At 47.0% G+C, this 24,442-nt stretch overlaps 1 protein-coding gene across 3 annotated transcripts in view; it reads right to left on the bottom strand.

Moving 5' to 3' along the window:
• Positions 1 to 24,442, bottom strand: part of KCNN3 (potassium calcium-activated channel subfamily N member 3) — a 173,804-nt gene that overhangs the window by 43,101 nt on the left and 106,261 nt on the right. For all 3 annotated transcript variants that reach the window (XM_059902006.1, XM_059901997.1, XM_059902016.1), the window contains exon 3: positions 17,962 to 18,380. In XM_059902006.1, coding sequence (XP_059757989.1) covers positions 17,962 to 18,380 — 419 coding nt within the window. The remainder of the gene's footprint in view (positions 1 to 17,961; positions 18,381 to 24,442) is intronic.

Raw genomic sequence — 24,442 nt, forward strand, 5'->3', positions numbered from 1 at the left:
AAAGAGCCCAGACAGTTGTATAAAGTACCAAACAGCAAACAGATGGGGAGGAAAAACTGACTCACTGAAATGAGGGAGACAGAGAGAGAACGTGACGTGGAGGAGAGCCCTCCGCAGGTCAAGTCCTCGAAAGGCCTCCTTTATTTTATTTTTGGTCAAATCCGTCATGATTAGAGTTGAGGTTGTTGATAAGTAGGATCATGGTAATGATACTGATGATGATTCCTTAGGCAAACACTTATCTATCGGCTTTTACTTTGATGAGTGATTTTATTAAACACCCTCAAGCAATGGCACGATTTTCCACAGACTTTTCAGGAAATAACAATTATTCCCTAAAACAAAGATCTCCACAGCCATCACCGTCACCCCCTTGCCCAAATACAGGATCATTCACTTGTTAGCTTAAGTGACCTTGGGCTCTGGAATCTCAAGCCCTGAGTAGATCTGGGAGAGCCAGGCCCAGGAGATGCCCAGGCTGGAAGGCTCCCTGGCTGCCAACGGGACCTCAGAGGGAGGTGCCGGGAGCTCGACACGGGAGTGTCACGGGTGGAGGACCCTCCCTCTCCAGGCAGGATCTCTGGGCCAGCAGTGAGATTCTGCCTCACATACCTCTCAAAGCCTCCATTCCCTAGTTTCTGAAATGGGAAAATTACTCCTGCCCTGCCCACCCCACAGAGTGCTGGCCCCAGAGGAGAAAGTGCATAGACTGAAAAGCTGTGAACAAGAAGGCAGTGTTCCTGACTTACTTATTCAAAAATAATGCCTAACCTCCTACAAGGGCTGGGCATTCTAGAAAACATTCTCTTACAAACTTACCATCTGCTGGGGGAGAGGCAATTAACAAGCAACCTCACACAATGGTGGGTGAGCTACCCCACTGCCCTTGGCTTCAGTTTTTCCATCAGTGAAATGGAGATAGCATCACAAAAGATTCTTGTGAGGGTTAAATGGGATGATGAATGCAAGAAACCAGTACTTAACAAATGACGGCTCTCTTCCTCCTTCCTCAGGCTTGAGGTCATCCTTAACTAGGCTTCTGAGACCCTGGCTCAGTCTCACCAGCCCTCCAGCTTTGCCTAATTTGGCCGCAGCAACAGTCTGGCAACCTCAGGAGGGTATAGTCTAATTTCTGAAATAATGAAAAGCCTCAAGACACATTTACTCCCTAAATAAAATCCACAGTTTAAATTATAAACAAGAACAAAACAAATTAAGAATGTTGGTAACTAAGTGAGAGCAATTTCATATGCTAAACTTGACAAAATAATTACAAAGCTACTACCCAGTTAACTGTACTCACATTTACTTAACTCTGTAAGTTTGACAATACAGCTGTTTACTTTATGAATTTTGACATATACTTTCTCAGAAAATGCCTAGCCAGTCTCCAACCCCGCCTGCCCCGGCCCCCCGAAAACTGACATCATGGCATTTGAGGATGATGGGCCGTTTCTACCTGTACTCACTAACAGGAAGTGGCTTCCCACTAAAAATTGCTGTTTTTCTACAGCACCATCACAATTTCCATCTAGGTACCAGATAGCATGCCCTCAAACAAATTATAAATTGGCCTCAGAGCGCCAACTGAAAGAAAAACTAAATTCGCTTTGCACATTTTGCTCTTTCTCCTTTGGCCCCAACACAGTCACATAAGACAACTCCCTAATTTAACAAATATCCCAAGGGCCCTACAGCAGGCAGTCAGGATCCCGGGGTCGCAGGCCTCTACTGCCCTATGAGTCAGGGGACAGGACAAATCACCGAGTCTTGTTGAGTTGCTATGTCCTAATCCACTAAATAGGGGGCTCTGGACTCTATTGCACCTGCTCGCTTCTTAGGGCCATTGTGAGAAGCAGAAGAGATTGAGTCCTGGATTTTATGTTTTCCCCAGCTTTTCGTTCCCTCTCTTATTTGAATTTCATACTCACCTAGGAAATAGCTAAGACAGGTTTATATTTCCAACCTACGGATCAGAAGAATGAGGCTCAGGAAAGGAAAGGATCCAGTGTTCCCCAAGAACCAGCTACAGTCATAGGCACTTGTCTTATTTAATAGAGGGTAAGTGACTTGCCCAAGGTCACATAGCTGGTGCACTATTAAGCTAGGCTGTGAGCCAGGGTTTTCCGACTTCAGATGTCACCGCTTTCAATTTTGTAGGCAATAAAACCTCACATAGAAATGTGAGGTGTTATTACAATCACTGCTAATATTACTGAAATTGAACCAAATGGGTCTTATCATGAGTTGACTGTAGAAGTCCTTGGACACTAAAGCAAGGAATATGGACTTAATCTTCTAAAGGGAGCAATTGCATGTTTTTTAGGGGTAATAGAATGTGTCTAGTGGTAGTATAATTTGAGGCCAGAGAAGCTACTTCTATAGTCCAGTGTAAGATGACAGGGATCTGTGTCAGTGAGGTAGCAGGAAGAGATGAGTTTGAGAGACATTATAGCATAAGAACCCTAGGGCTTGAGGCCTGAATAAAGGGGTGAATGGGGGTGGGCATAGGCACAAAGATAGTGAATGGTTATGAGCCTATGAGATAGTTATGGCCCAATAGTCCTCCTTCCCTTCTTCATTGTAAAAGAGCCCAGGAATGAGCAATGGCTGCCAATAACAAAGACTACATTTTTCCAGCCATGTGAGTGACCAATGAACGTGAATGGAAATGACATGTGTCACTTCTAGGAAATGTCTTTAGAGAGAAAGAGCACACCTTACTTTGTCCCTTCCTCCCTCCTGCAGTCTAGAAGGTAGATGGGATGGCTGGAACTCTGGCAACCTTCTTGAACTATGAGGAAGAAGCCATGTACCAAGGCCGGCAGGGCAACAAGGCAGAAGAAGCCTGGGTTCCTAATGCCATGGAGCACCATAACTGCTCTGGAGTGACCCTTTTCCAGTCTTCTTTTGCATAACAAAGAAACTTCTATTTTGCTTAAGCTGCGGTTATTTTGGGTTTCCTGTCACTTGCAGCCAAAAACTAATACTAACTGGAAAAGTTCCTGAGAAAAAGAAGACAAAAACAGAGAAGCAGAGAGATATGAGGGGCAGCATGATGAGTTTGAACAGAGACTTGATACATGGGACATTCAGTCTTGGCCTAGTACATAGGAGGTATCCAAGAACCCTACACTGCCACCACCACCCTTCTAAGTCACCATGTCCTTTGCCCTGGCCTGGGCAATGGCCTCCTAACTCATCCTCCTAGTAGTTTCCTTGCCCACTTCCAATTTATTCTCCACAAAGTTGCCAGAGTGATATTCTTAGAATGAATGAGGTTGTATTACTCTCTGACTTGAAGCTTTCAGAGGCCTCCCACTGCACTTGCCTTCAATCCCTTAACACAGTCCCCGGAGCCCCCTCTGCAGCTCAGGCTCTGCCACAGCCCCATGCCTGTCCACACTACCCTCCTTCCAGCCACTCCACACACCATGCTCTTCGCCAGCTCAGGGCCTTTGTATGTTCTGTTCCCTCTTCTCGGAGAGCTCATCCCCTTGGTCTGTAAATGACTCATTCCTTCCCATCCTTCAGGTCTCAGCTGAAACATAACCTCTCTGGAGAGACCTTCCAAGCAGGTCCCAGCTGAGTAGGATTCCTCTCCAACCCCATTACTTAAAAAAAAAAAAAAAAATCATCGCAACCTTGTTTCTTTTAACAACTTCAACAGTATATACCATAGATTTGAAAGTACGTACTTGTGTCTTGAGTTGTTATTGGTCTACATGGTCTTCCCTGGTAGACTATAAGCTCCATGAGGGGAAGAAAATCACGTGTGTTTTACTAAGGTATATTAAATGGCTAACATAGTGCCTGGTGAATAGTAGGGCTCAACAACTACTAACATTATTCCTACTTAGCAAGCCATTCGGAACTGAGCATTACATCTCAGGGGAAAGGCTTTGCTCAACGTTTAGACTTCGGAGGTGAGGATGCATTCTTGTGAGACTGGATGCATTCTCTGGGGGCAAGCATGATAGAGAGATGCCAAAGGGTGGAGAATGTCCTTTAGGAAGCAGATCTGATGGAGAAAAGAAGGGGATGGGGAAGACCAGCATGAGATGGGTCCAGAGAGCAGTGGGTGGAGGGAGTGAGCTCAACACTGGGCCAACCCCTGTTTAAAGATCTGCAAGGGCCTGAAAAACCACTGCTTTTATCAGCGGGAAAACTAAGGCAGAGAAATGGGCTCTGAGGCCAGATCCAGAGCCCCTTGCTAAAGCTGGAAGCAGGACATGAGCCTCTTGACACTTAGAGTCCTAACTAGTTCCCCACTTGGCTTAAAACCCTTTGGCCTAAATTCAGCTGTGGCTCTGTCAGGTGGCAGGCTGAGTGGGGTGCGGGTGCTGGTCATAGGGCGCAGGCTAAGCGGGGCCTGTGCAGTTGTACTGAGGAAATATTAACAACAGCGTGTGGGGCTGTAGGTTGGGACTGTCAAAAGTGCCAAACCTAAACAGAGATGTACCCTGGGTCTCACTCCCTAATTCCCAGGTCATTATGCCTCTTCTGGGAGATGATTGCTCTTCCCATGGGCCACTCTCAAGCCGCACTAAAAGGAGAATAATGCCGAGAAAATGGGAGGTTGCCTAATCTTTGGGGCACTGTGTTCGGTCTGGGGCCTCCAATTTGTGGGGACACTGATGACCAAAGAGGAGGGTGAGAAAGAGAGTGGAGTCTGATGGGAACTGAGTCCCGTGAGGACTTGCTGAAGGATCAGAGACCATTAGATTGAAGAAGATGAAACCTGAATTCTCAAACGTTTAAGGGGCCTTCAGCGGAAGAGGGAAGATCAGCCTGCTTCACTGGGTGCTCAGCATGTGCTAAATGCTTTGCCCTGTGCTAAGGGCTTTTTGTGAATTATCCCGCTTCCCGGATGTCCTGAGGCTAGCTTGCCCAAGGTCATGGCTGTAAGAGCTTGAGCAAGACCCCAAGCCCGTATCTGCCTAGATGGCAATGGTTTAACCACCAGCCTATGTTGCTTGAATTTTTGTGTGGATACAGAAAACAGGACCCAAGTCAGAAACTATGAGGAGTTCAACTTTAACCAATATTAGGAAGATATTTCTAAGTCAGAGCTGTCTGCAGACGGATTGAATGGTCTTTTAAAGCGATGAGTTCCCTGTCCCAGAGCATGGTCAGTAGAGGCTGCATGACTGGCGAGATTAAGTACACGTACGATGTCCAAGGTAAATGGTGGAACCAGGAGCCACATGGTCTTTTAACCCTGAGTTCAGGCTGTATCCAGCCTCTGCGCGCTGTATCACTGCATGTATTGGCTCAGCTGCAACATATTTAACACTTTCAAAAGGAGTTTTACTCAGTAGGCTCTGTGCCCCCTCTACTGTAGGGGTGTTGAGCTCATCTGGCCCTTCTTAGTGTGTCTGGGCCTGTCTGGGCCAGCCTGCAGGGGCTTTGTTGGCAGGCAGCTCCCATGAGCCTCTTGGGAAAACAAAATGACCTGGTGTGGTAGGGTTGGTGGGTTCCCAGGGCCACTATTCCCAGGCCACCAGGGGACGTGGTTGCCAGGGAAACTCTTGGGCAGTGCACAGAGCTGGGAAGTAGACATCCAGGCAGGGTGGGAGGTGGAGGTGGGGTAGGGCTGGGGATGCTCAGTGAGGTTCCATTTGGAGTATAGCATATCTTGCCCATATTCCCTCCCAGCTCAGCCTCTGAGGGACTGGGGCCAAGCCTCAGGGGACGGAGGAGCCTGTATTAAATGGAAGGAGAAAATCTCATGAAAAAATCTCCTAGCAGATATGCTATGAGAGTGGGAATGCAGGGCTCCCCACCAGCTTGGGCGGCAGCAGCTATGCCCGCGGTGGAGGGAGGTGGAAAGCACAGAATGGCAAGGAGTGCACACATGACGTGTCCCAGGCCACCAAACACATGGAGAAGGCCTGTGGGGTGAGGATCCAGTCCCTTGCTGGTGGGTGCCTGCACTGAGATGCAGGGCACCAAGAGATCACCAGGGGCAAACAAAACCACCCCAAAGTTGAAAAATGGAAAAGTTGACAGAATGTGGATTTCCTGTCTTGACTAATGTCAGCCCACAAATAGATGTGGCTGACGTGGCTTACAGGAAACCCTCCCTTTTCCTCACCTTGGCTCCCTCCAAGGATTCCCACCCTTGTAAGATTTTTGGCATTGTCTCCTCCCAGTGGTACAGCCTTTTCAACTGGTCCTGGGGATGAGAATCAAGCCTGGGTGCCCTTAGGCATCCATGATAAGCAACAAGCAACTTCCCCCTTATACATCAAGGGTGGTACTAGCTGTGTACCATCCTTGGTGGAATCAGGAAGATGGTCATTCCAGCCCATTTCTGTAGGGCTTAATTGTCAGATCTCAGTTGAGAAAGGTTGGATGATCCTTCCCAGCTGGAGAAAGAGCCCTGTCCTTGGCTGGGTCTACCTAAGGCAAAAATCCTGGAGGCAAAGGCACTGGCCACCTCCCGCAGAGAGAGTTTATGTGAAACCTAGTGTTTAGCGTAACACAAGTTGGAGTAATTTGGGGATTGACTTGACTGGAAAAATGGAATGGTTTCTCAGTGCAGTGGAGTTCACTTTGCACCCACACTGTCCCAAACTAATCTTATGGACATTTTCCTCATTTCTTGATTCTCCTTTCTAAGAGGTGTCATTCATTACTTATAATTTGTGAATAATATATTACTTAATATAAATAAAAGTACCAAGAAACCAGTCACAAATTAACGATTTCCATGCGTAATTGTCAAAGAGCACAAACATACTGCCAATAATAAAGGAAAGAATTGTTGAATCAAAAATAACAGAAAGAGCAAGTGGGCGGAGGTAGTAAGGATGGGGAAAAATGTAAAACATGCACATGAAATAAAAATGCGACGCTACTAGAAGCAGGAAAGAGGCAACCTTGGGGCAGAGGAGCCAGTCCTGAAGTTTATTCTTGTTGCCCTGGGCGCCGGCGCCACAGCAGGGTTGAACCTGAACTCTGGCGGCGCCAGGAGCTGGCCGACTGGCTCCTCCCCCGCGGCCTGCCCCTTCCCGTGAGACCCCGCCCACCGGCCCCCACCTGTTCGCGTTCCCCCGCCCGCCCCGCGCCCCCTGGCGGAGCGAGCTTCGGCCCCGCCCCGGTACCAGCCTCCTCCCTCGGACGGTGCCTTCCGCGTCATTGCTGGCACCCCAGGGCCTGGCCCGCCTAGAGCCAGTGCTAGAGAGTTAATGCAGCCCTGCCTCGGACCACACCTCACCTGCACAACTCCACCTGCCTGGACACCGGTTCTAGGTCCTCCCATAATCATCCCGCGGCCACAGAGGGGCTGTAAGTGGCACCCCCGCCCGAGGAGAGAGGACCCCAGCCTAGGCTCACGTCATCCCCCTACCTTGTCCACTAAGGCCACTGGCAGCTAAGTCTGAAGGGGAACCCTTTAGGAAGGAACTTTTATTGAGCTTTTCTGAGAAGATTATATGTAAAAACTGAGTGAGCCGTTCAACTTCACATTCCAAGCCCTGTTGATATAAAATATGAGTTCCTGTGCAAGATGAGAAGGGGGCTTTGTGGAGGGAGAAAAAACAAAATGCTCCCTCTTTACATTAAAACACACACACATACACACATATATATTGCCATGCATTCTCATTGAAAATACAATAAAATGTAATGAAAAAAATCACATGTAACATCCCACAGAAAACAATAGATGTATTTTCCAAGCATTTTCTACGCTTGTTATACATCTATTTTTTTTTTTTAAAGGTGTAGGTTTTTTGTTTTGTTTTGTTTTTTTAATTTATTTATGGCCGTGTTGGGTCTTCGTTTCTGTGCGAGGGCTTTCTCTAGTTGTGGCAAGCGGGGGCCACTCTTCATCGTGGTGCGCGGGCCTCTCACTATCGCGGCCTCTCTTGTTGCGGACCACAGGCTCCAGACGCGCAGGCTCAGTAATTGTGGCTCACGGGCCCAGTTGCTCCGCAGCATGTGGGATCTTCCCAGACCAGGGCTCGAACCCGTGTCCCCTGCAGTAGCAGGCAGACTCTCAACCACTGCGCCACCAGAGAAGCCCCACATCTATGTATTTTTAATTGGTAACATCCTATATTATACCTTTGTGTGCTCTTTTTAAAACTATTACATCACGACTATTTTCCTACCTTATTATAGTCTTTGAAGAATGATTTTTTAAAATTGTTGCCTAACTACCCATCATATTGATGTGCTATGATTTATTTAACTGTTTAAGCCCTGGACATTTGCTTGGTTTCTGATTCTCCACTGCTGTAGAACGCATCATGCCGAAGAATCTTGACATAATTGATTATTCCATTAGAATAGCTTCCTAGAAGGTGAATTCCTGGGTTAAATTTATGAACTTGTAAAGGCTCCCCTGACATACTATTTAATTGTTTTCCAGAAAAATGGTGCTAATTTTCCTTCTTGCCATCAGTATGAGAGAATCAACCTATCCACCTCACCACAAACAATAACAACTTTCTTCAGCATCGAATTATATTTATTTAAATTTTTGTCAATTCTGGAGGAGAAAAAGCAATTCTCCTTGTAGTTTTAATTTGTAGTTCTTTGATTTGAGAGGCTGTGTTTTTCATTTTATTGGTTATTTGTATTTCTTCCTTTGTGGTTGTCTGTTTTTATTTTTAGCCTTTTTTTTTTTTTTTACTGAGGAGATGAGTTTTTCTGATTGGTAACTAAGACTGCTTTGCACAATGGGATATTTACCTCTTCTCATGTTTGCTGCAAATATTTTTCCTAGTGTAACATTTGCTTTTTTAAATAAATTTATATTTTTTGAAGGACAGAAATCCAAAATTGTATGTATAATATAATCAGATATACTGGTCTTTTCCTTCACATTTCTTCTCTTCTAAGATTTTATGCTTAACAATTCTCTCCCATCTCAGGATTGATTAAATATTCACTTTGTTTTCTGGAGCTTGTTCATGGTTTCTTCTTTTACATCTGACTCTTTAATCCACCTGGAATTTATTTTGGTGGCTGGTGAGAAGTGGGTTTCTAATTTGATTTTTCATCCAAGTATCCAATCTTCCCATTAACATTTATAGAATAATCTATTCCTTCCTAATTGGTTTTTTCCTCAAATATTGGGTTCTCACATACTAGGATTTATTTCAGGAGTTTCCATTAGGTTTCATTGATCTGTCATTACTGATTTTTCAGTAATGCCACAGGGACTTAATTACCTTAGTTTTGTGACACATTTTAATATCTAGTGGAGAAAGTCCCCCTCAAAGGTCTTCTCTTTCAAAAAAAGTTAAGCTATTCTCTTTCATTTATTAAAACATCCTCAGAATCAGTAGGTTTCCACCTTCAAATTTCTAATTTTGTTTGTATTTTCTTTTTTTCTTGATTAGATTTATTTGAAATTGATATCTTTTGGATTCACAAATTCTGTTTTTCTTTGTTTAAATTCATTAATTCCTGTCTTTGTTATAAAGCTAATTTGTTCTGAGGCTTGTTCTGTTCTTCTAATGAATTCAATTTATTTTCATGCTTTTTATTTTAAATGAAAAATCTTAAGGATATTTTTCATCTGAGAACAACTTTGGTCACATCTGAGTTTTAATATATAGAGTTGTTGTAATTTTTCAAATAGTTTTCAATGGTAGTTTTGAATAATTCTCTTTTGACCAAGTTATAGTTGAGGAGACTGCTTTAAAAGCTCCCCCCAAAAGTTTCCTTTTAATTGAAGTTTATGGCCTTGTCGTTAGAGAATATGCCTGAAATTTTTTTTCTGATGTTTTGAAACGTGTGGCCAAGAAGTTGATCAATTTTTGTAAATGTCGATGGATGCTTAAAAAGAAAATGTATTATTTGTTTATAGGCTACAAAGTTCAAAATTTATCAGACAATTAAAACATTAAAAACTCAGATCTTCTATCTCATTTATTTTTGCATAAAAGTTCACAGTTTTCCTGTGTATAATATTTTTATCCATGTTAAATGGTTCCTTTGGACCATTTAATGGTTTTGGCTTTGAATTCAACTTGGTTTAAAATGAGGATTTCTACTCAATTGCCCTTTGGTTTGTACTTAACTAATAAATCTTTGCTATTCACTTATTTTTCTAGGTCCTTCTGTTTTAGGTACCTCTTTTGTAAACAGTGTAAAATTAAATTTTGCTTTTAAATCCTATCTAAGTAAGGGACATTGTCTTCTAATTGGGGAGGTAAATTCAATTATGTTGATTGTTATAAATTTTATTTATTTATTTATGGTTTTGTTGGGTCTTCGTTTCTGTGCGAGGGCTTTCTCTAGTTGTGGCGAGCGGGGGCCACTCTTCATCGCAGTGCGCGTGCCTCTCACTATCGCGGCCTCTCTTGTTGTGGAGCACAGGCTCCAGACGCGCAGGCTCAGTAGTTGTGGTTCACGGGCCTAGTTGCTCCGAGGCATGTGGGATCTTCCCAGACCAGGGCTCGAACCCGTGTCCCCTGCATTGGCAGGCGGACTCTCAACCATTGCGCCACCAGGGAAGCCCAATTGTTATAAATTTTAAGTTTGGTTTCCTCTCATCTTGTTTCAGGCTTTCTGTTTTTAAATTCTTCCTTCCTGCTTCCTTTATTTTTCTGTCTCTGATGATGCTTGTGTGTCTCATCCAGGAATGTGGAAAATGCACATTCTCAAGGTAGGGAAAAGCAAGGCTCTCAGGCAGGGGGTTGGGGGTCTCGGGTCTGCCAACCCCTGGCTCCATGACCCAAGGCACATTGCGTAACCATAACCTCCCTGGGCCTCCATTTCCTCACGTGTAGGATGGAGATAATGATAGTCCCTGTACCTCACAGAGCTGTGGTCTGGATTAAGTGAAATAACACCTGCTACCGTTATCATTATTATACTTATAAAATTCTACCTGTGGTTACCCTTAGCTTTAAAAAATGATTTAAACTATATTTCTCTAATTATTAAAATTGAGAGATAAGGCTTTAAAAATTCTTTTCTACTTAATATGATGAATTTATCATGCTTTTACTCATCTTTCCTAGACAACTTCTCTCACCTTTTCAATCAGAGTTAGCAACCCTCTCATTATTATGGAATTATTATTTTGTTGCATACATTTACTCTTTCCAGAATCTACTTTTTCTTTGACATTAGAATTTCGTTTTACAATCATGTTTAAATGTAGTCTGGATTTCATGTTTACCTGGTTTCAATACTGTCTACCTGTCTTTCTTTCATATAGTTCCATTATTAAGATCTTAATCGTGATTCATCCCTTGGTCAACGGACACACAAGCTCCCCCAAAAAGTGTAGGTTGTAACCTTCTGAGCCCACAAAACTCCAAGAATGACTTTTGTTCCTCTTGTTTCCTCATGTAAATGACACGAATGCCCTAATGTCTCCTGGAATTTAGGGTTCTGAGGAGAAGTCAGCTCTGTGTTGCCTATGTGCTTCTAGGATTGTTTAACCTTATGATTCAGAAAATTTTCCAGAAAAAAAATTATTTTTCCCCCTATTCTAAGTGGAAAACAGGAAACTTTTTGATCTGAATAATCTTAACCTCCCCACCACCCCCCTGGCAGGCCAATTCTGATAAAGGTTTCTTCATGTATGTCCTTGATTTTGCTTTTATCCAAATCATTCTGGTTTCTTCCTCCAAAATAACTCTAGAGCTAGGATTTAGCCTTGATTATGCAGCTTCCAATTCTGTCCTATTCACCCTCTTCTCTCATCTCTTTGTTCTTGTCTTCTACATTTGGAGAGAACCTTTGTTTGTCCTTCACATTCCGCATTTTAAAAAATTCAGTGCCCCAATGTGGATTTTCTTTTTGCTAAAACAATTTTCATTTTCTGTGAACTCTAGGCTTATGTGAACCAGATACATTTTCATTTCATACCTGCCCACTCTTCTCTATCATAGAGATCACATCTTCTTGCACCCTGTAAGGGATGCCCAAGAATTTTCAAATGTTGCTTTCTGTTCCTCATAATTAAACGTTATTCTGCATCTTCAGAATTATTTTCCTCTTTCTTAATGCTGCACATTTGTTTCAAGGCCTCCTGTATGATTCCCCTTCCCTCCCCTCCTCAGTCTCCCCCACCCACCCCCTGCCGGGAATTCATCTTTGAATTAGGAGTGATCTATCCAGACCTGGCACCCGGCAGCAGGATTGCCCTAGGCTGCTCCTCTGCCCAACGGGGTGCTGATTTCCCCTTTCTCCAGCTAGAGGGCAGGGTTCCAGGTCTAGCAGGCTTCATCCAATGTGACAGGATACTTTCCTATCCTTACTAACTAGTCCTCTCATTCCCCAAACCAGTGGTTTGCATCCTCTAAAATCATGGACTCCTGCCAGTAAAAAATTTTTGAGCATGCACCCTCCCCCTGCTATATGTATATTTATTATAAATTGTCCACATGTATTACAGTCTACCTGCATATTAAGATTAGCAAAGCTTAATTTTCTTAGATAAAAATAACTATGAACAGAAACTCTGATCATTTCTTTCCGTCGTCCCAGTGGGTCACTGTGCATGTGTTACACGTTGGAGGTTGTGCCTCACATCAGAGGGCCCATGAGAACCCATTGCTCTCAGAGCTCTTCCCAGCTCTGCCCAGCACACAAAGGCTCTACCTGGGCACACGTGTCAACCCCGTGCTATGTGCTTCCTTCTGTAGACCTTCTCTCTGCTCCTTTCTTGGAGCTGAAGCCCCTGGCGGAGGTGGCAGGAGACTGTGGGAAGGAGACGGGGAGGAGGAGGGAACTGTACTTGCTCCCGGCTTCCGGCTGGTGCAGACCTGGGCGTCTGGGACAGAAGCAGAAGAGACTGGAGGAAGGAAGCCTCTTTTTATCTTCCTTATGATGGGAGGAGTGGCTCTGTTTTAATGAGAGAAAGAATGGCCACTCATTGTTTTTCTCCAGTTCCAGCAGCCAGGTCTCCAGAATCCATTTTCTCACGAAAATGCCAATATACAGACTTAGATGAAAGTTCACACCATCATCACCAAAGACCTGTTGATAGGCTGGAAGGCCTGAGATACTGACACGGCCTGTGAGCAGAACTTGGGGCCTCAGGAGAGAAGAGGCCAAAGGGATTCCAGTCACGAGGCTAGGAGGTCATTTACAAAACTTGGCTCGGGATCACAAGACTCAGCTCACTCTGTCAGTGTCCTGGGAGGCCTTGTTGCTCCTCCCAGGGAGATAAACAGCCACATGTGAGCTGGCAGACTTCGTTCAGGGCGTGCCGGGAAAGCCCCCTTCCCTACCTTGCTGCCTTTAGGTCTGGGGTCCCCAGTGGTCTCTCCACCAGCTCAGCTGCTTGGTGTGTGACAGTGTTTAATGAGGAGGATCCTCCGATGGGCTCTGGGAGGCCTGTGGGAGGCGGGCACGCGGCCAGGAGAATCCCAGAGAATGGCGAGTGCCACACACTGTCAGGCCTCGGAACCCATGATGTAATGCTTCACTGGGGTCCAAGGAAAACAAGCCTGCTGTTGATGCTGCCCTCCCAGCAACCGGGCGCTGCCCTCCCCGTAGCAGGCTGTTCTGGGTAATTACTGATTCCCTCTCCCTCGTTGGAAGGAGGAAATGTGAAATACCTTTATTGTCACATAAAAGCCAACCCCAGATATGAGAAATGTCTTTCAAAATGAGTCTTGCTGAAGAGGGATTTCCATAGCAACTTCAGAAGTGTGTGTTCACAGCTAGAGATGCATCCGGGCTGATGAAACCCACCTGGAATGTGAACAAACCCTGCTCTGCGCATCAGCAGAGGGGAGTTTTTCTAGAGCCTGTCATGCTGCTATGTGACCTTGGGCGAGTCCTTTACCCTCTCTGCCGTCTCAGGTGACAGAATGGTCATTGATCAGGCTGAGAGAGAAAAACGGCATCTTGCCCACATTGGACAGGGCAGGTCCTTCCACGCTGGTCCGAGGCTTCAGTCCTCCAAAGCAGCCCCTGCCTCCAGTTTCTGTCCGGTCTCTGGTTGAATAATTCCTATCTCAGTCTCTGCCAGTCTTGCTGATTATTTGACATTGGGGAAGGACAATGCTCATTTAAGCTTGATTCTAAAAGAAATTGCTTGGTCTTTTTAAAAGAAGCACTTTGCCTGATTAGGAAAGAATATACTTACTCATAAACGCTTCCACAGTTCCATAGGTCAGATTCCTGGGAAAGAGTCACTGGGATCTGAGTGCGGGAGGTTTGTTGGGGCTGCTCTCGGGATCAACACCCGTGGGGCCTGAGGGACGTAGGACTGGGGAGAGGGAGGGGTTGAAGTGCCACGTGATCCCTCAGGAGCCCTGGAGCCAGGAAGGCCCTGCAGAGCTGTGAGGTAAAGGGGCTGGGCCTTTAAACTCCTGCACTGACAAGTCACTGGATGCTGCTGCCCTGGGCAGGAGGCTTGATCTTAGCTGAGGCAGCTCCCTTCATCCAGGGCAATTCTGCCGCAGCCGGCAACCCCAGCTGAGGGAGTGAGCCTGGGCCAAGAGGTGGCCCCGGGGTAGCATACCACAGCATCCACTGCACTCGGGTATGTTTGAATTTAACGTGAAGGCAGCCCTGGAGACAGGGTGATAAAATGGTTAAAAGCACAGACATCAGAGGCAGGCAAAACAGCAAGACTGGGATTTAAGTGTCAGTCTCAGTGGCGTTGAGACGCTCAGATCGGGAAAGTCGCCAGGAGAGTCTAGGCCACGGTTTCCTTGTAAGTGCAGGATTCAGCCTGGGCTGGTGAGACAAACATGAAGTTCAGAGTCAGAAGCAAGTTCAAATTCTGGCTCCATATTTACTGGCTCTGTGACCTCGGGCTAGTTACTTTACATCAGTTTCCTCCACTCTAAAATGAGGACAGGACTTCCCTGGTGGCGCAGTGGTTAAGAATCTACCTGCCAATGCAGGGGACACGGGTTTGAGCCCTGGTCTGGGAAGATCCCACATGCCGTGGAGCAACGAAGCCCGCGCGCCACAACTGCTGAGCCTGCGCTCCAGAGCCTGCGAGCCACGACTACTGAGCCCGTGTGCCACAACTACTGACCCCGTGCACCTAGAGCCCGTGTTCCGCAACAAGAGAAGCCCACGCACCACAATGAAGAGCAGCCCCCGCTCTCCGCAACTAGAGAAAGCCCGCGCGCAGCAATGAAGACCCAAGGCAGCCAATAAATAAATACATAAATAAAAAGAGAGTAACTATTTTAAAAAATAAAAAATAAAAAATAAGTAAAATGAGGACAATCGCAGTGCCTCTACCACAGGGCTACTGGGAGGGCAGATGGAGATAAGAGTGAAGTATTTCACACAGAACTGGCACAGGGTAAGCTCCCAAAAAACAGGGGCAATGACAACACCCCACATGTTTTAATATATCTCATGTGAGATCTAAGCAGAAGCCTTTTGGTCAAAGGGCCTTTTCACAAGAGAAGGGGAAGCTTTAGGAGAACCTTTGATTTGCTCGTTGCTTCTCTGTGCCTTTGCCTTGGACTTCAGCTGGGCATGTCAGTCATCTCCGTAGACAGAGGCCCATGGTCTGACGGGGGCCAGGTCTACCCAGCCCCAGTGTGGAGGCCATGGAGTATCATTCAGTGCCAAATAACGTGCAACAGGGTACTTTGCAAACTACACACTTTGAATCACGCTCATCATCCGATAAAAAATCATCACCCAGACTTCTGACAGGTTCAATAAACAATGAAACTCACTTGCTGGTACTTTGTTCCATGTTTGCGCATCTGAAAAATGGGCTAATGATACACACCAAACAGGGTCGATTTGAGGACATGGATTTCAAACACCTTAAGGGGCTATGAACATTTAATTATTATTGCTGTTAGAAGACTCAGCTTTGATCAATTAAAAAGGAAAACAGGGCTTCCCTGGTGGCGCAGTGGTTGAGAATCTGCCTGCCAATGCAGGGGACACGGGTTCGAGCCCTGGTCTGGGAAGATCCCACATGCCGCGGAGCAACCGGGCCCGTGAGCCACAATTACTGAGCCTGCGCGTCTGGAGCCTGTGCTCCGCAACAAGAGAGGCCGCGATAGTGAGAGGCCCGCGCACAGCGATGAAGAGTGGCCCCCGCTTGCCGCAACTAGAGGAAGCCCTCGCACAGAAACGAAGACTCAACGCAACCAAAAATAAATTAATTAATTAATTAAAAAAAAAAAAAAGGAAAACAGGAAGAGCATAGGTCTACATATAGTAGGAATTGGTTTGTTCTAATTATAAAAAGGCAGCCACAAGATTCCCAAGAGTTATCAAGAGATCTCCGTTATTAGTATTAATGGTCACTATCATTATCACAGTGTATGCTTCACGTACGTTATCTATTTGACTCCAACAACAAATCCTATAAAGTTAGTATTATTATCCCCAGCTTGCAGATGAGAAAACTGAGGCCCAGACTGGCACCATATTGCTCAGCTAAGGGAACTATGAGGAGTCTGGGGTTGGAACCCAAACATATGCTTTCTCCATTGCAGAAAGAGTGTCTGCTTACCAGAGAAGATTCATGAAGCCTGGTGAGGTATGGTCCTACTTAGAGCAGGTGTTATAATGTCAGCTGCTGAGTAATGACGGGGTTCTGAATACGTGGGTATCGTGTGTCCTTCAGGCTTTGTATGTGAGAAATGTCTCCCAGCATGGCACTGGCTCTCAGAGACTGACCCTGCCACTCTCAGGGATCCCTGTCTGGCTGCAGCAGAAGGGCCTCTTCATCTGACTGTGTGTCTGCTGGCCAAACATCTGAAAGAACTGTCTGCACACAGAACATTTCAAAATAGGTGGGAAATCTGGTTCAGTGAACCCCTGAGATATTGTTAGACTAACTCTCCTCCAGACTTCTTTTGCTTGTTTTATCTCTCCTGGGACACTGGTACATGGAAGATTTGACAATACAATTTTATGTGATAATGAACGAAGGGTGACTATGGGATCCAAGTAAATTACACAGGACGCTTGACCAGGCCTCCCAGCATACTAAAAATAACCTCTCTCAAGTAAATATATATCTTCCTTCTGTCTCAAGTGAGCCTCACTTTAAAATGAGGACGCTGAGGCCCAGAGAGGTGAAGTGACTTGCTCAAGGTCTCACGGCTACTTAGGGGCAGAATCCAGGTTTTTAACCTCGGTGTTCAGACTCCACATATGAAATCAGAGAAAATGAATATCCAGGACAAGCTTGAAAGGGAGAGGAGTCAGTAAGGGCAGCTTGAGGATGGCGGTGGAAGGGGGTAACCACAGACCTACCCTTGAGCCTTGATGATGGCAGTTCTGAGGGGCTGGCATGATGCCTTAGAGCCCCAGATCTCTATTAGGCCATATCCCCCTTCTCTCCTACCAGCCACCAGCCTCCCAAAACAGTGTTTCCCAAAGTATGTTCCATCAGTGAGGTGCTTCTCAAACTTTAAGGTGCATACAAATCACCAGTGAACTTGTTAAAATGCAAATGCTATTCAGTAGTTCCAGGGTGAGGCCTGAGATTCTGCAATCTAACAAGTTACCAGTGATGCTGGTCTGTGGACCAAATTTTTGAGTAGTGAGGCATCCATAGTGATGTACAATGAAAAGCGTTGGTGGGTGAATACTCTTGAGAAAATCTGGACTAAACAAAATTAAAACAGTTTCATTACTGCAGGACTTCTCAGAGGCTTTAAAATGCTAGCGAACATCCTTGATCTCCAAGAGGGAGAGATAATGCAGAAATTGCAAAGTGTTATATGTGAGAAAGGGGTAATGATATAACCAGAATGCTTTGAGATATACTGGTTTACAAAGAACAGGAAATGAGGATTATATATGCATTTTCCCCAGCTTACCTTGGTTCCAATGTTTCAATGTTGCAGCTCATATTCAGCCCCAAACCAGTCCTCTCCTTTCCCATTTTCTCCTGAGGTGTTTGGGTACATGCCTGTTTCTTCCATCAGACCACATACATCCGGGCCCCCCTGCTCCTCCTCCCTTCCCCCCTCCCAACATGGGCTGTGTGCTCAGAGGCCCCGGTCGAGTGGAGAACCCGACCCGCTGGAATACCTTTCGCAGACGCGGACGGTCCAGGCAGCGATGATCCACAGTGAGATGCTGAACACGAGGAGCACGGTGCCGGGGCAGATGGTCATGAGGGTCTTCATGACGAAGCGCGTGTTGAAGTTGATCTTGTTGAGGGCCCCGATGCTGCGGGACGAGGCGTCGGTGAAGAGCTTGCTGTGCAGTAGCATGACGCGGGCGATCAGGTACAGGCGCAGGAACATCGGGATGGACAGGATGATGTCCACGTCGGCCTCCGCCCGCGAGGGTGTGTAGGAGAAGGCCAGGCGCGCCGTCCAGAAGAACTTGTACTCGCCAGGAATGGGGTGGATGGCGCACACCAGCATCTCCAAGCTGATGTAGAGGATGCGCTCGTAGGTCATGGCTATCCGCCAGTCGTCCGCACCATTGTCGATCACGAAGAGCTGTGGGAGCAGATAGCCTGTTAGCACAGCCAGGATGGGACCACACAGCGGGGGCGAGGGAGGATCTGGCAGCTGATCCGCCTCAGGGCCCTCTCTGGAGGCCTCGCCTGGGTGAAGAGAGCCCTGGACGGGGAGACAGGAGACCTGGCTAAGACACGTCAATCTCTGGGCCTCCATTTCTGTAAGTTGCTTCCCAAGATTCCTTCCAGCTCCAAGGAGCCCCTAAACTGGTTGTTTCATGACTAGGAAGAGGAACAGCTCACCTGTATTGAACACAGGTCCCTGGGCCCCGCCAGGCCCTGAGCTGAGCCCTAAGGGGGATGCGGAGATGAAAAGGCTATGTTTCCAGAGTGAGCCCATAGGGCTGGCAGAGACGCCTCTTCCCACAGGAGAAAAGTGTCTGCTGGCAGCACTTTGCTCTCAGTCGGTGGTGGGGTGTTAGTGGTGTGGGCCCTGGAGCCAGACTGCCTGGGTCTGGATCCTGATCCCAACACTAACTAGCTCTGTGACCTTCAGCAAGTTATTGAGCCTCTCTGTGCCTCAGTTTCCTCATCTGGGGACAATGATAATAATACCTGCTGCATAGTGGTCGCTATGTGGCTGCAATGGATCAGTACGTACGAAGTGCAGAGAATCCTGTCTAGCAACCAGCTCTGTAAGTATTAGCTATTGTTATTTTTAGTGTTATTAATCCATGGGGTCTCTTTCTGCTAATGAGGGTTGGGCTCAGTGATGTCTAAGTTCCCTTCCAGTCCTAACCTTCCTTCCATGAAGATGAGGCTCCCACTGTCGCACCACGAGAACTGGCAAAGCAGCTGAAACAAGCCTTCAGTGAGCACCTGCTATGTGCCCAGCCTGGGCTCAGTGCTGGGTTCGCATACTGGGAAGGCCCAGGCTTGTTCTCAAGGAGGTCCCACAGTGGGGGGTCTCCCACACCCAATGACTGTGAAGGGGCCTCACGTTCTTCCCCTCCGTGGCCCCAGTCTCCACATCTGTGAAATGCGAGGCCTCTGAGGTCTACCTTGGACATCTGAAGGTTCTGATTCTTAGAAGGTGAGGCCTGCAATCAGGGGCCTGTGCTGGGCATGGGGGCCTCCTGGACAGGTATACGCCTCACTTATGAGAGGCGATGGAAGCGTTTATCCTCATGATAGTCCTGGGAAGGATTCATGGCCAAAAAGAAATTAGGCTGCGTTAGAAAGAAATTAATTTTGGGGCCAGGGTTGGGTGGAAGAAGTTTGATTTAACCTGGAAATACACCCTCAGCACGGAGGGAGTAACAGAGAGTTTGTGTCAGCGTGGATTGGGCGTGCTGGTTGAAGGCTGAGCTAAGCCTTCCTTGCCCTCACACTTCACCCCACTTCACAGGGAGTTTAGGAACGGAGAGGCCCTTTACTCTGTGTGTCCCACTGTTTCCTCTACGGTTTGGGCCAAAGAAACATTCTGCTGTGTTTTGAAGTTACTCACCAAGCACCCTTCTCTTCTCCCTCCTTCACTGCCTGCCCTCCAGGCCACCATGCCCACAACCAAGGACCCAGGAGAGAAAACCGTGGCACCCATGTCTGGGGCCTCTGAGGGTGAAAAGGGCCCATCAAGGGATCTGTGTCAGGGGACTTCCCTGGTGGTCCAGTGGTTAAGACTTTGCCTTCCAACGCAGTGGGTGCGGGTTCGATCCCTGGTCGGGGAGCTAAGATCCCATGTGCCTCGTGGCCAAAAAACCAAAACACAAAACAGAAGTAATACTGTAACAAATTCATTAAAGACTTTAAAAATGGTCCACATCAAGAAAAATCTTAAAAAAAAAAAAGGATCTGTGTCATGTCTGAGACAAATTCAAGGTGAACCAATCGAGTCACATGACTTGAACAGGGGTCTCCTGCTTGCCTTGCTTTTAGGGTGTGCCTGTGACATTTGTCTGCCTCATGGAGCAAGTGCCAGGCAACTCAGTGGGCTGCCCAGAGGCAAGGGCACCTGCAAAAGTGCACAGGGAAGGAAGGCAGCCTGTGAGAGCACCTCCCTCACCTTTCTGGACCACAGTTTCCCCTTCCTCCTGCTCTGGGACCTCACACAGCTATAATGGGGAATAGGGGAGATAATGGGTATGAAGGGCTTCATAAACTAAAAAAGCTCATTCATTCATTCATTCATTCAACAAACATATGTTGGAGGCCCTCTATTTGCCAGGGGGCTGAGCATTCAGGGTTCAAGGAAACAGCTCTGAGCATGACCCCCTGTGATGAAGATCATGGGGGGGAACTAGAAGGCTCTATGGGAGCAAGTGGCTGAGGGGCCGACCTCTGCCCAGGCGGCTGTAATTAGGAAGGTGTGCTCCCTGAACAGGAGAGGGTGCCCAGCACAACACCAGCCGAGACTCCCCCTCCCTCCTTCCGCAGCGCAACTGAGCCGGGGGGGGGTTTTCCAGACACGGGTTTCCACCATCAATTAGAGGGACCTAGAGGCTGCTCAAAGGGTTCCCTCTGCTTCTAACTGCTGCTGACAGGCCGAGCCATGGCAACGCGACTGCCTGGCCAGACTCTTCAAATACAAAATGAAAACATCCACCCTATAAGAAAGAACGGCATCAGGTTACTATAGCAACCGGGTTCATTCTGGGCAGGAACTGAAGTAAAGAGTCACAGGTTCCTTGGATTTCCTGATGGAGAATGAGATTGTATACCATCCAAGTTAAAGGTGAGGCACATCGGCGGTTCTGCCCAGCTTGACAGGAGGGTGCTGGCCCCGGGGTGGTGTCCCCACCTGCCTCCCAGGTGCCCCGCTTCTGTTTCAGTTTCCTGGCGCAAGGCTTGGGGTCGGGGGACGACATGGGTAGTGGAGTTGGAGGCTGGCGAGCTAGACTGAAGTCTCACACATCCAGATACTAGCTGTGTGATCTTAGGCAGGTCACACCACTTCTCTGAGCCTATTTCTACATCTCTATCATCAGACTATTAACCTTGACCCTGTCCATCGCACGGGATTAGCATTAGGATCCAATAATACAGATAAGAGGGAATGTGCTTTACCAACTACAGTTGGACCTCCATATCCATGGCTGAAGAACTGTGGATCCGGAGGGCTGAGGGTCCTACACCATTTTATATAAGGGACTTGGGCATCCTCAGATTTTGGTATCCACAAGGTTTCCTGGAACTAATCCCCTGTGGATACCGAGGGATGACTATACTCTTAAAATGTGAGGGATTATTAATCCGGCTGGCCTGGGAGGCACTCATAAATAGTATGTATGGGGGCCAGCGGGGAGATATTTCAGGTTGCAGATTGAGAGCCTCTGCTAGACAGGGCTCCAGTGCAGGGATCTGTGGATCAGCAGAGTGGGCAATACGGCCCAGAAGATTCCATTGCTGTCCCATATGAGGACGCCCTTGTGCTTGCTCCCATCTGACCCCTGGAACCACAGTTCTCCAAGTGCAGCCTCAATCAGACTTAGGCAGATAACAGTACCCCACCCTGCCATGTCCTCACTCAGCATCGTGTTCATTCCTTACAAATCACAAATTTCAGTTACGTATTTATTCATATTTACTTGGTTTTTGCCTGTCTCCCCCACCCCAGAGCAGTGGTTCTTGACCTGTCTGCACATCAGAATCACTTGGAGAACTTGTTTAAAAATACCCACACTTGGACCCCAGACCAGGCCAGTCTGAATCTCTGGGCATGAGGCATTGGGATTTTTCTTAAGCTTCCTTGGGTAAGCCTAAAGTGTAACCTGGATTAAGACCCACCAGTCACAGCTGGAGTGCCAAAGGGACAGGGCTGTGTCCACCTTGTTCCCTGTGGTATCTCCAGTGTCAGCCCAGATCTTAGCATATATAGGTGTTGGGTAAATTCTTGCGTAGTGAATCAATAACTACTGCTTACTGTGTGACCCTGGATGACTAAACTCCCCTCTCTTGGGCTCAGTTTCCTCCTCTGAGGAATGAGGGGATAGGTTGGATGATCCCCGAGGTACCTTCCGCTCTGAAGAGCCCTTATTCCGTGGTCCTATGCAGACCTCGTGTGTGGTCTCAGGGCACATGAGCTCCCAGGGGACAGGACCCACGCCTGGCTCATCTCACCTCTCCCTAAGGCCTGAGATGGTCCTGGTACACAGTGGGCAGTCTATAGAATTTTAGTGAGTAAAGGGGTGGGTGGGTGAATGACTGTGTCATGTGAAGAAAAGGACAGGCGGCCAGTGGCCCTTGTTCACCACCCAGAATGGAAACTCCCGTAGAAAACTCATTGCTAAGCCTGTGAGTAATGAAGTACCTGATGATTTATCTTATGCCATGGGAGGGACATCCTCCTGTTCCCAGGGGGTGGTCCAATCTGGAATAAAGGGTCACAGGTGATCTCCAAGCCTTAGAAAGTGCTGGAGAAGTGCTGGAGCACTGCTGGACCAGAGTGGGGAGGGTGGCAAAGGACTGTCCTTCCCTCCATTTGGGTCTCAGCCACCCAGGCCTCGTTCTAGAGCAGCCTGACTGGTCACCCTGATGAATTTTGGAAGAGTGCTGAGGTGATGTGGATGGGATCTGGCATGGGGCAGGGGAAGGAAAGCCACGATCTCCAAACTGCTGTATCTTTCTGCTTCCTTAGCCTCACACGGTGATGCCGCTCATTTGGGGTATGGCCGGCCTGAAGATGGAATGCTTTGGTGCCAGGGCCTGTGGTCACCTGCAAGTCCCACTCTTACCCCAGATAGTGTCCTGAACAGAGCTGGCTCCAGACCTGATCCTCTGCCACTTAACTGGTTCTAAGAGCCTGTGGGATTTTCAACCTGTTGGTATAATTCCAAGAGCTTTGGGAGGGAGATTTTATGTGAGAGAGCAATTCCAAACTTGCCTTCAAGGAGCTTGTAATTAGAAAGAAAGGAGAACCAACTCAGTCAATTCAACTCAACTCAATTCAATAAAATAATTAGTAAGAACCAACCAATACTTGAAATTTGCTAAGAGAACAGATCATAAGTGTTCTCAAAAAAAAAAAGGTAACGATGTGAGGGGGTAGATGTGTTAATTAACTTGACTGTGGTAATCATTTCACAATGTATACGTATATCAAATCATCACATTGTACACTATACAATTTTATTTGTCGATTATACCTCTATGAAAAAGAACCAACTAGGTGAGAACACTGTGGTGACATAAATATTAATCAGACACATGTCCCATGAATCAGCTCACAATCTCAAGGAGCTCTAGCATAAGAGAGGCATGATAAGGGCCCATCATGGAAAGTTTCTTAGGCAAGATAGGGATTCAGTAGTGCTTGGAAGGCCTGTATCAGACAAACCTGGTGTGGTGCTACCAAAATGCCAACAGTTCCTCCAATCCCGTTTGTTTCTTTCTTCACATGTGACTTTGCTTCTCCTCCCAGCAAGAGGTACATACAGTCCATTTCTCAAGGGGTACAGTCCATTTCTCCCTTGAATCTGAACCTGGCCGTGTGCCTTCCTTTGGCCAAAGGGACATTAGAGAATATGATGTAGCTGAGGTTTGTAGAATGTCAGTGCGATGGGGCTTGCTGTAGACACGTGGCCCCATTTTCCCCATCACCCCAGCCTACAGCCAGCACCAGCTGCCAGGAACGCGAGTGAGGCCATCCTTGACCAGCTGCATGACAGAAGCTCACCCCAGGTGAGACAGCAGAAGAACTACCAAGCTGAGCCTTGCCCTGATTGCTGACCCACACAATCGTGAGCTAAATGATTACTGTTTTAAGTCATTAATTTTGGGGGTGCTTTGTCATGCAACAAAACTAATACATAAACAAATCTAATTCACGCGTTTACTTAGCACGCATATTAGAAGTCGGGTGATTTGCCTGCCATGCCCAACACTTCTCTTTTAACTTCTCATGCCACAGCCCCTAGAAGGAACTTCCACCCCCACCCTCCCACCCCACATAGTTAATCAGACAGGGCTGGCCATTCTATCTCAAGTAACTGGGTAACTGGATGAAGAGGAGATCATGATCAAGGGCCATGCCAGCTTCCCCCAGCCCTGCCCCACCCAGTGGACACATCATTTCATATATCAAAGAATAAATCAAAGCATTTAAAA

Source organism: Balaenoptera ricei, chromosome 1 (genome assembly GCF_028023285.1).
Source record: "Balaenoptera ricei isolate mBalRic1 chromosome 1, mBalRic1.hap2, whole genome shotgun sequence".
Classification (NCBI taxonomy): domain Eukaryota; kingdom Metazoa; phylum Chordata; class Mammalia; order Artiodactyla; family Balaenopteridae; genus Balaenoptera; species Balaenoptera ricei.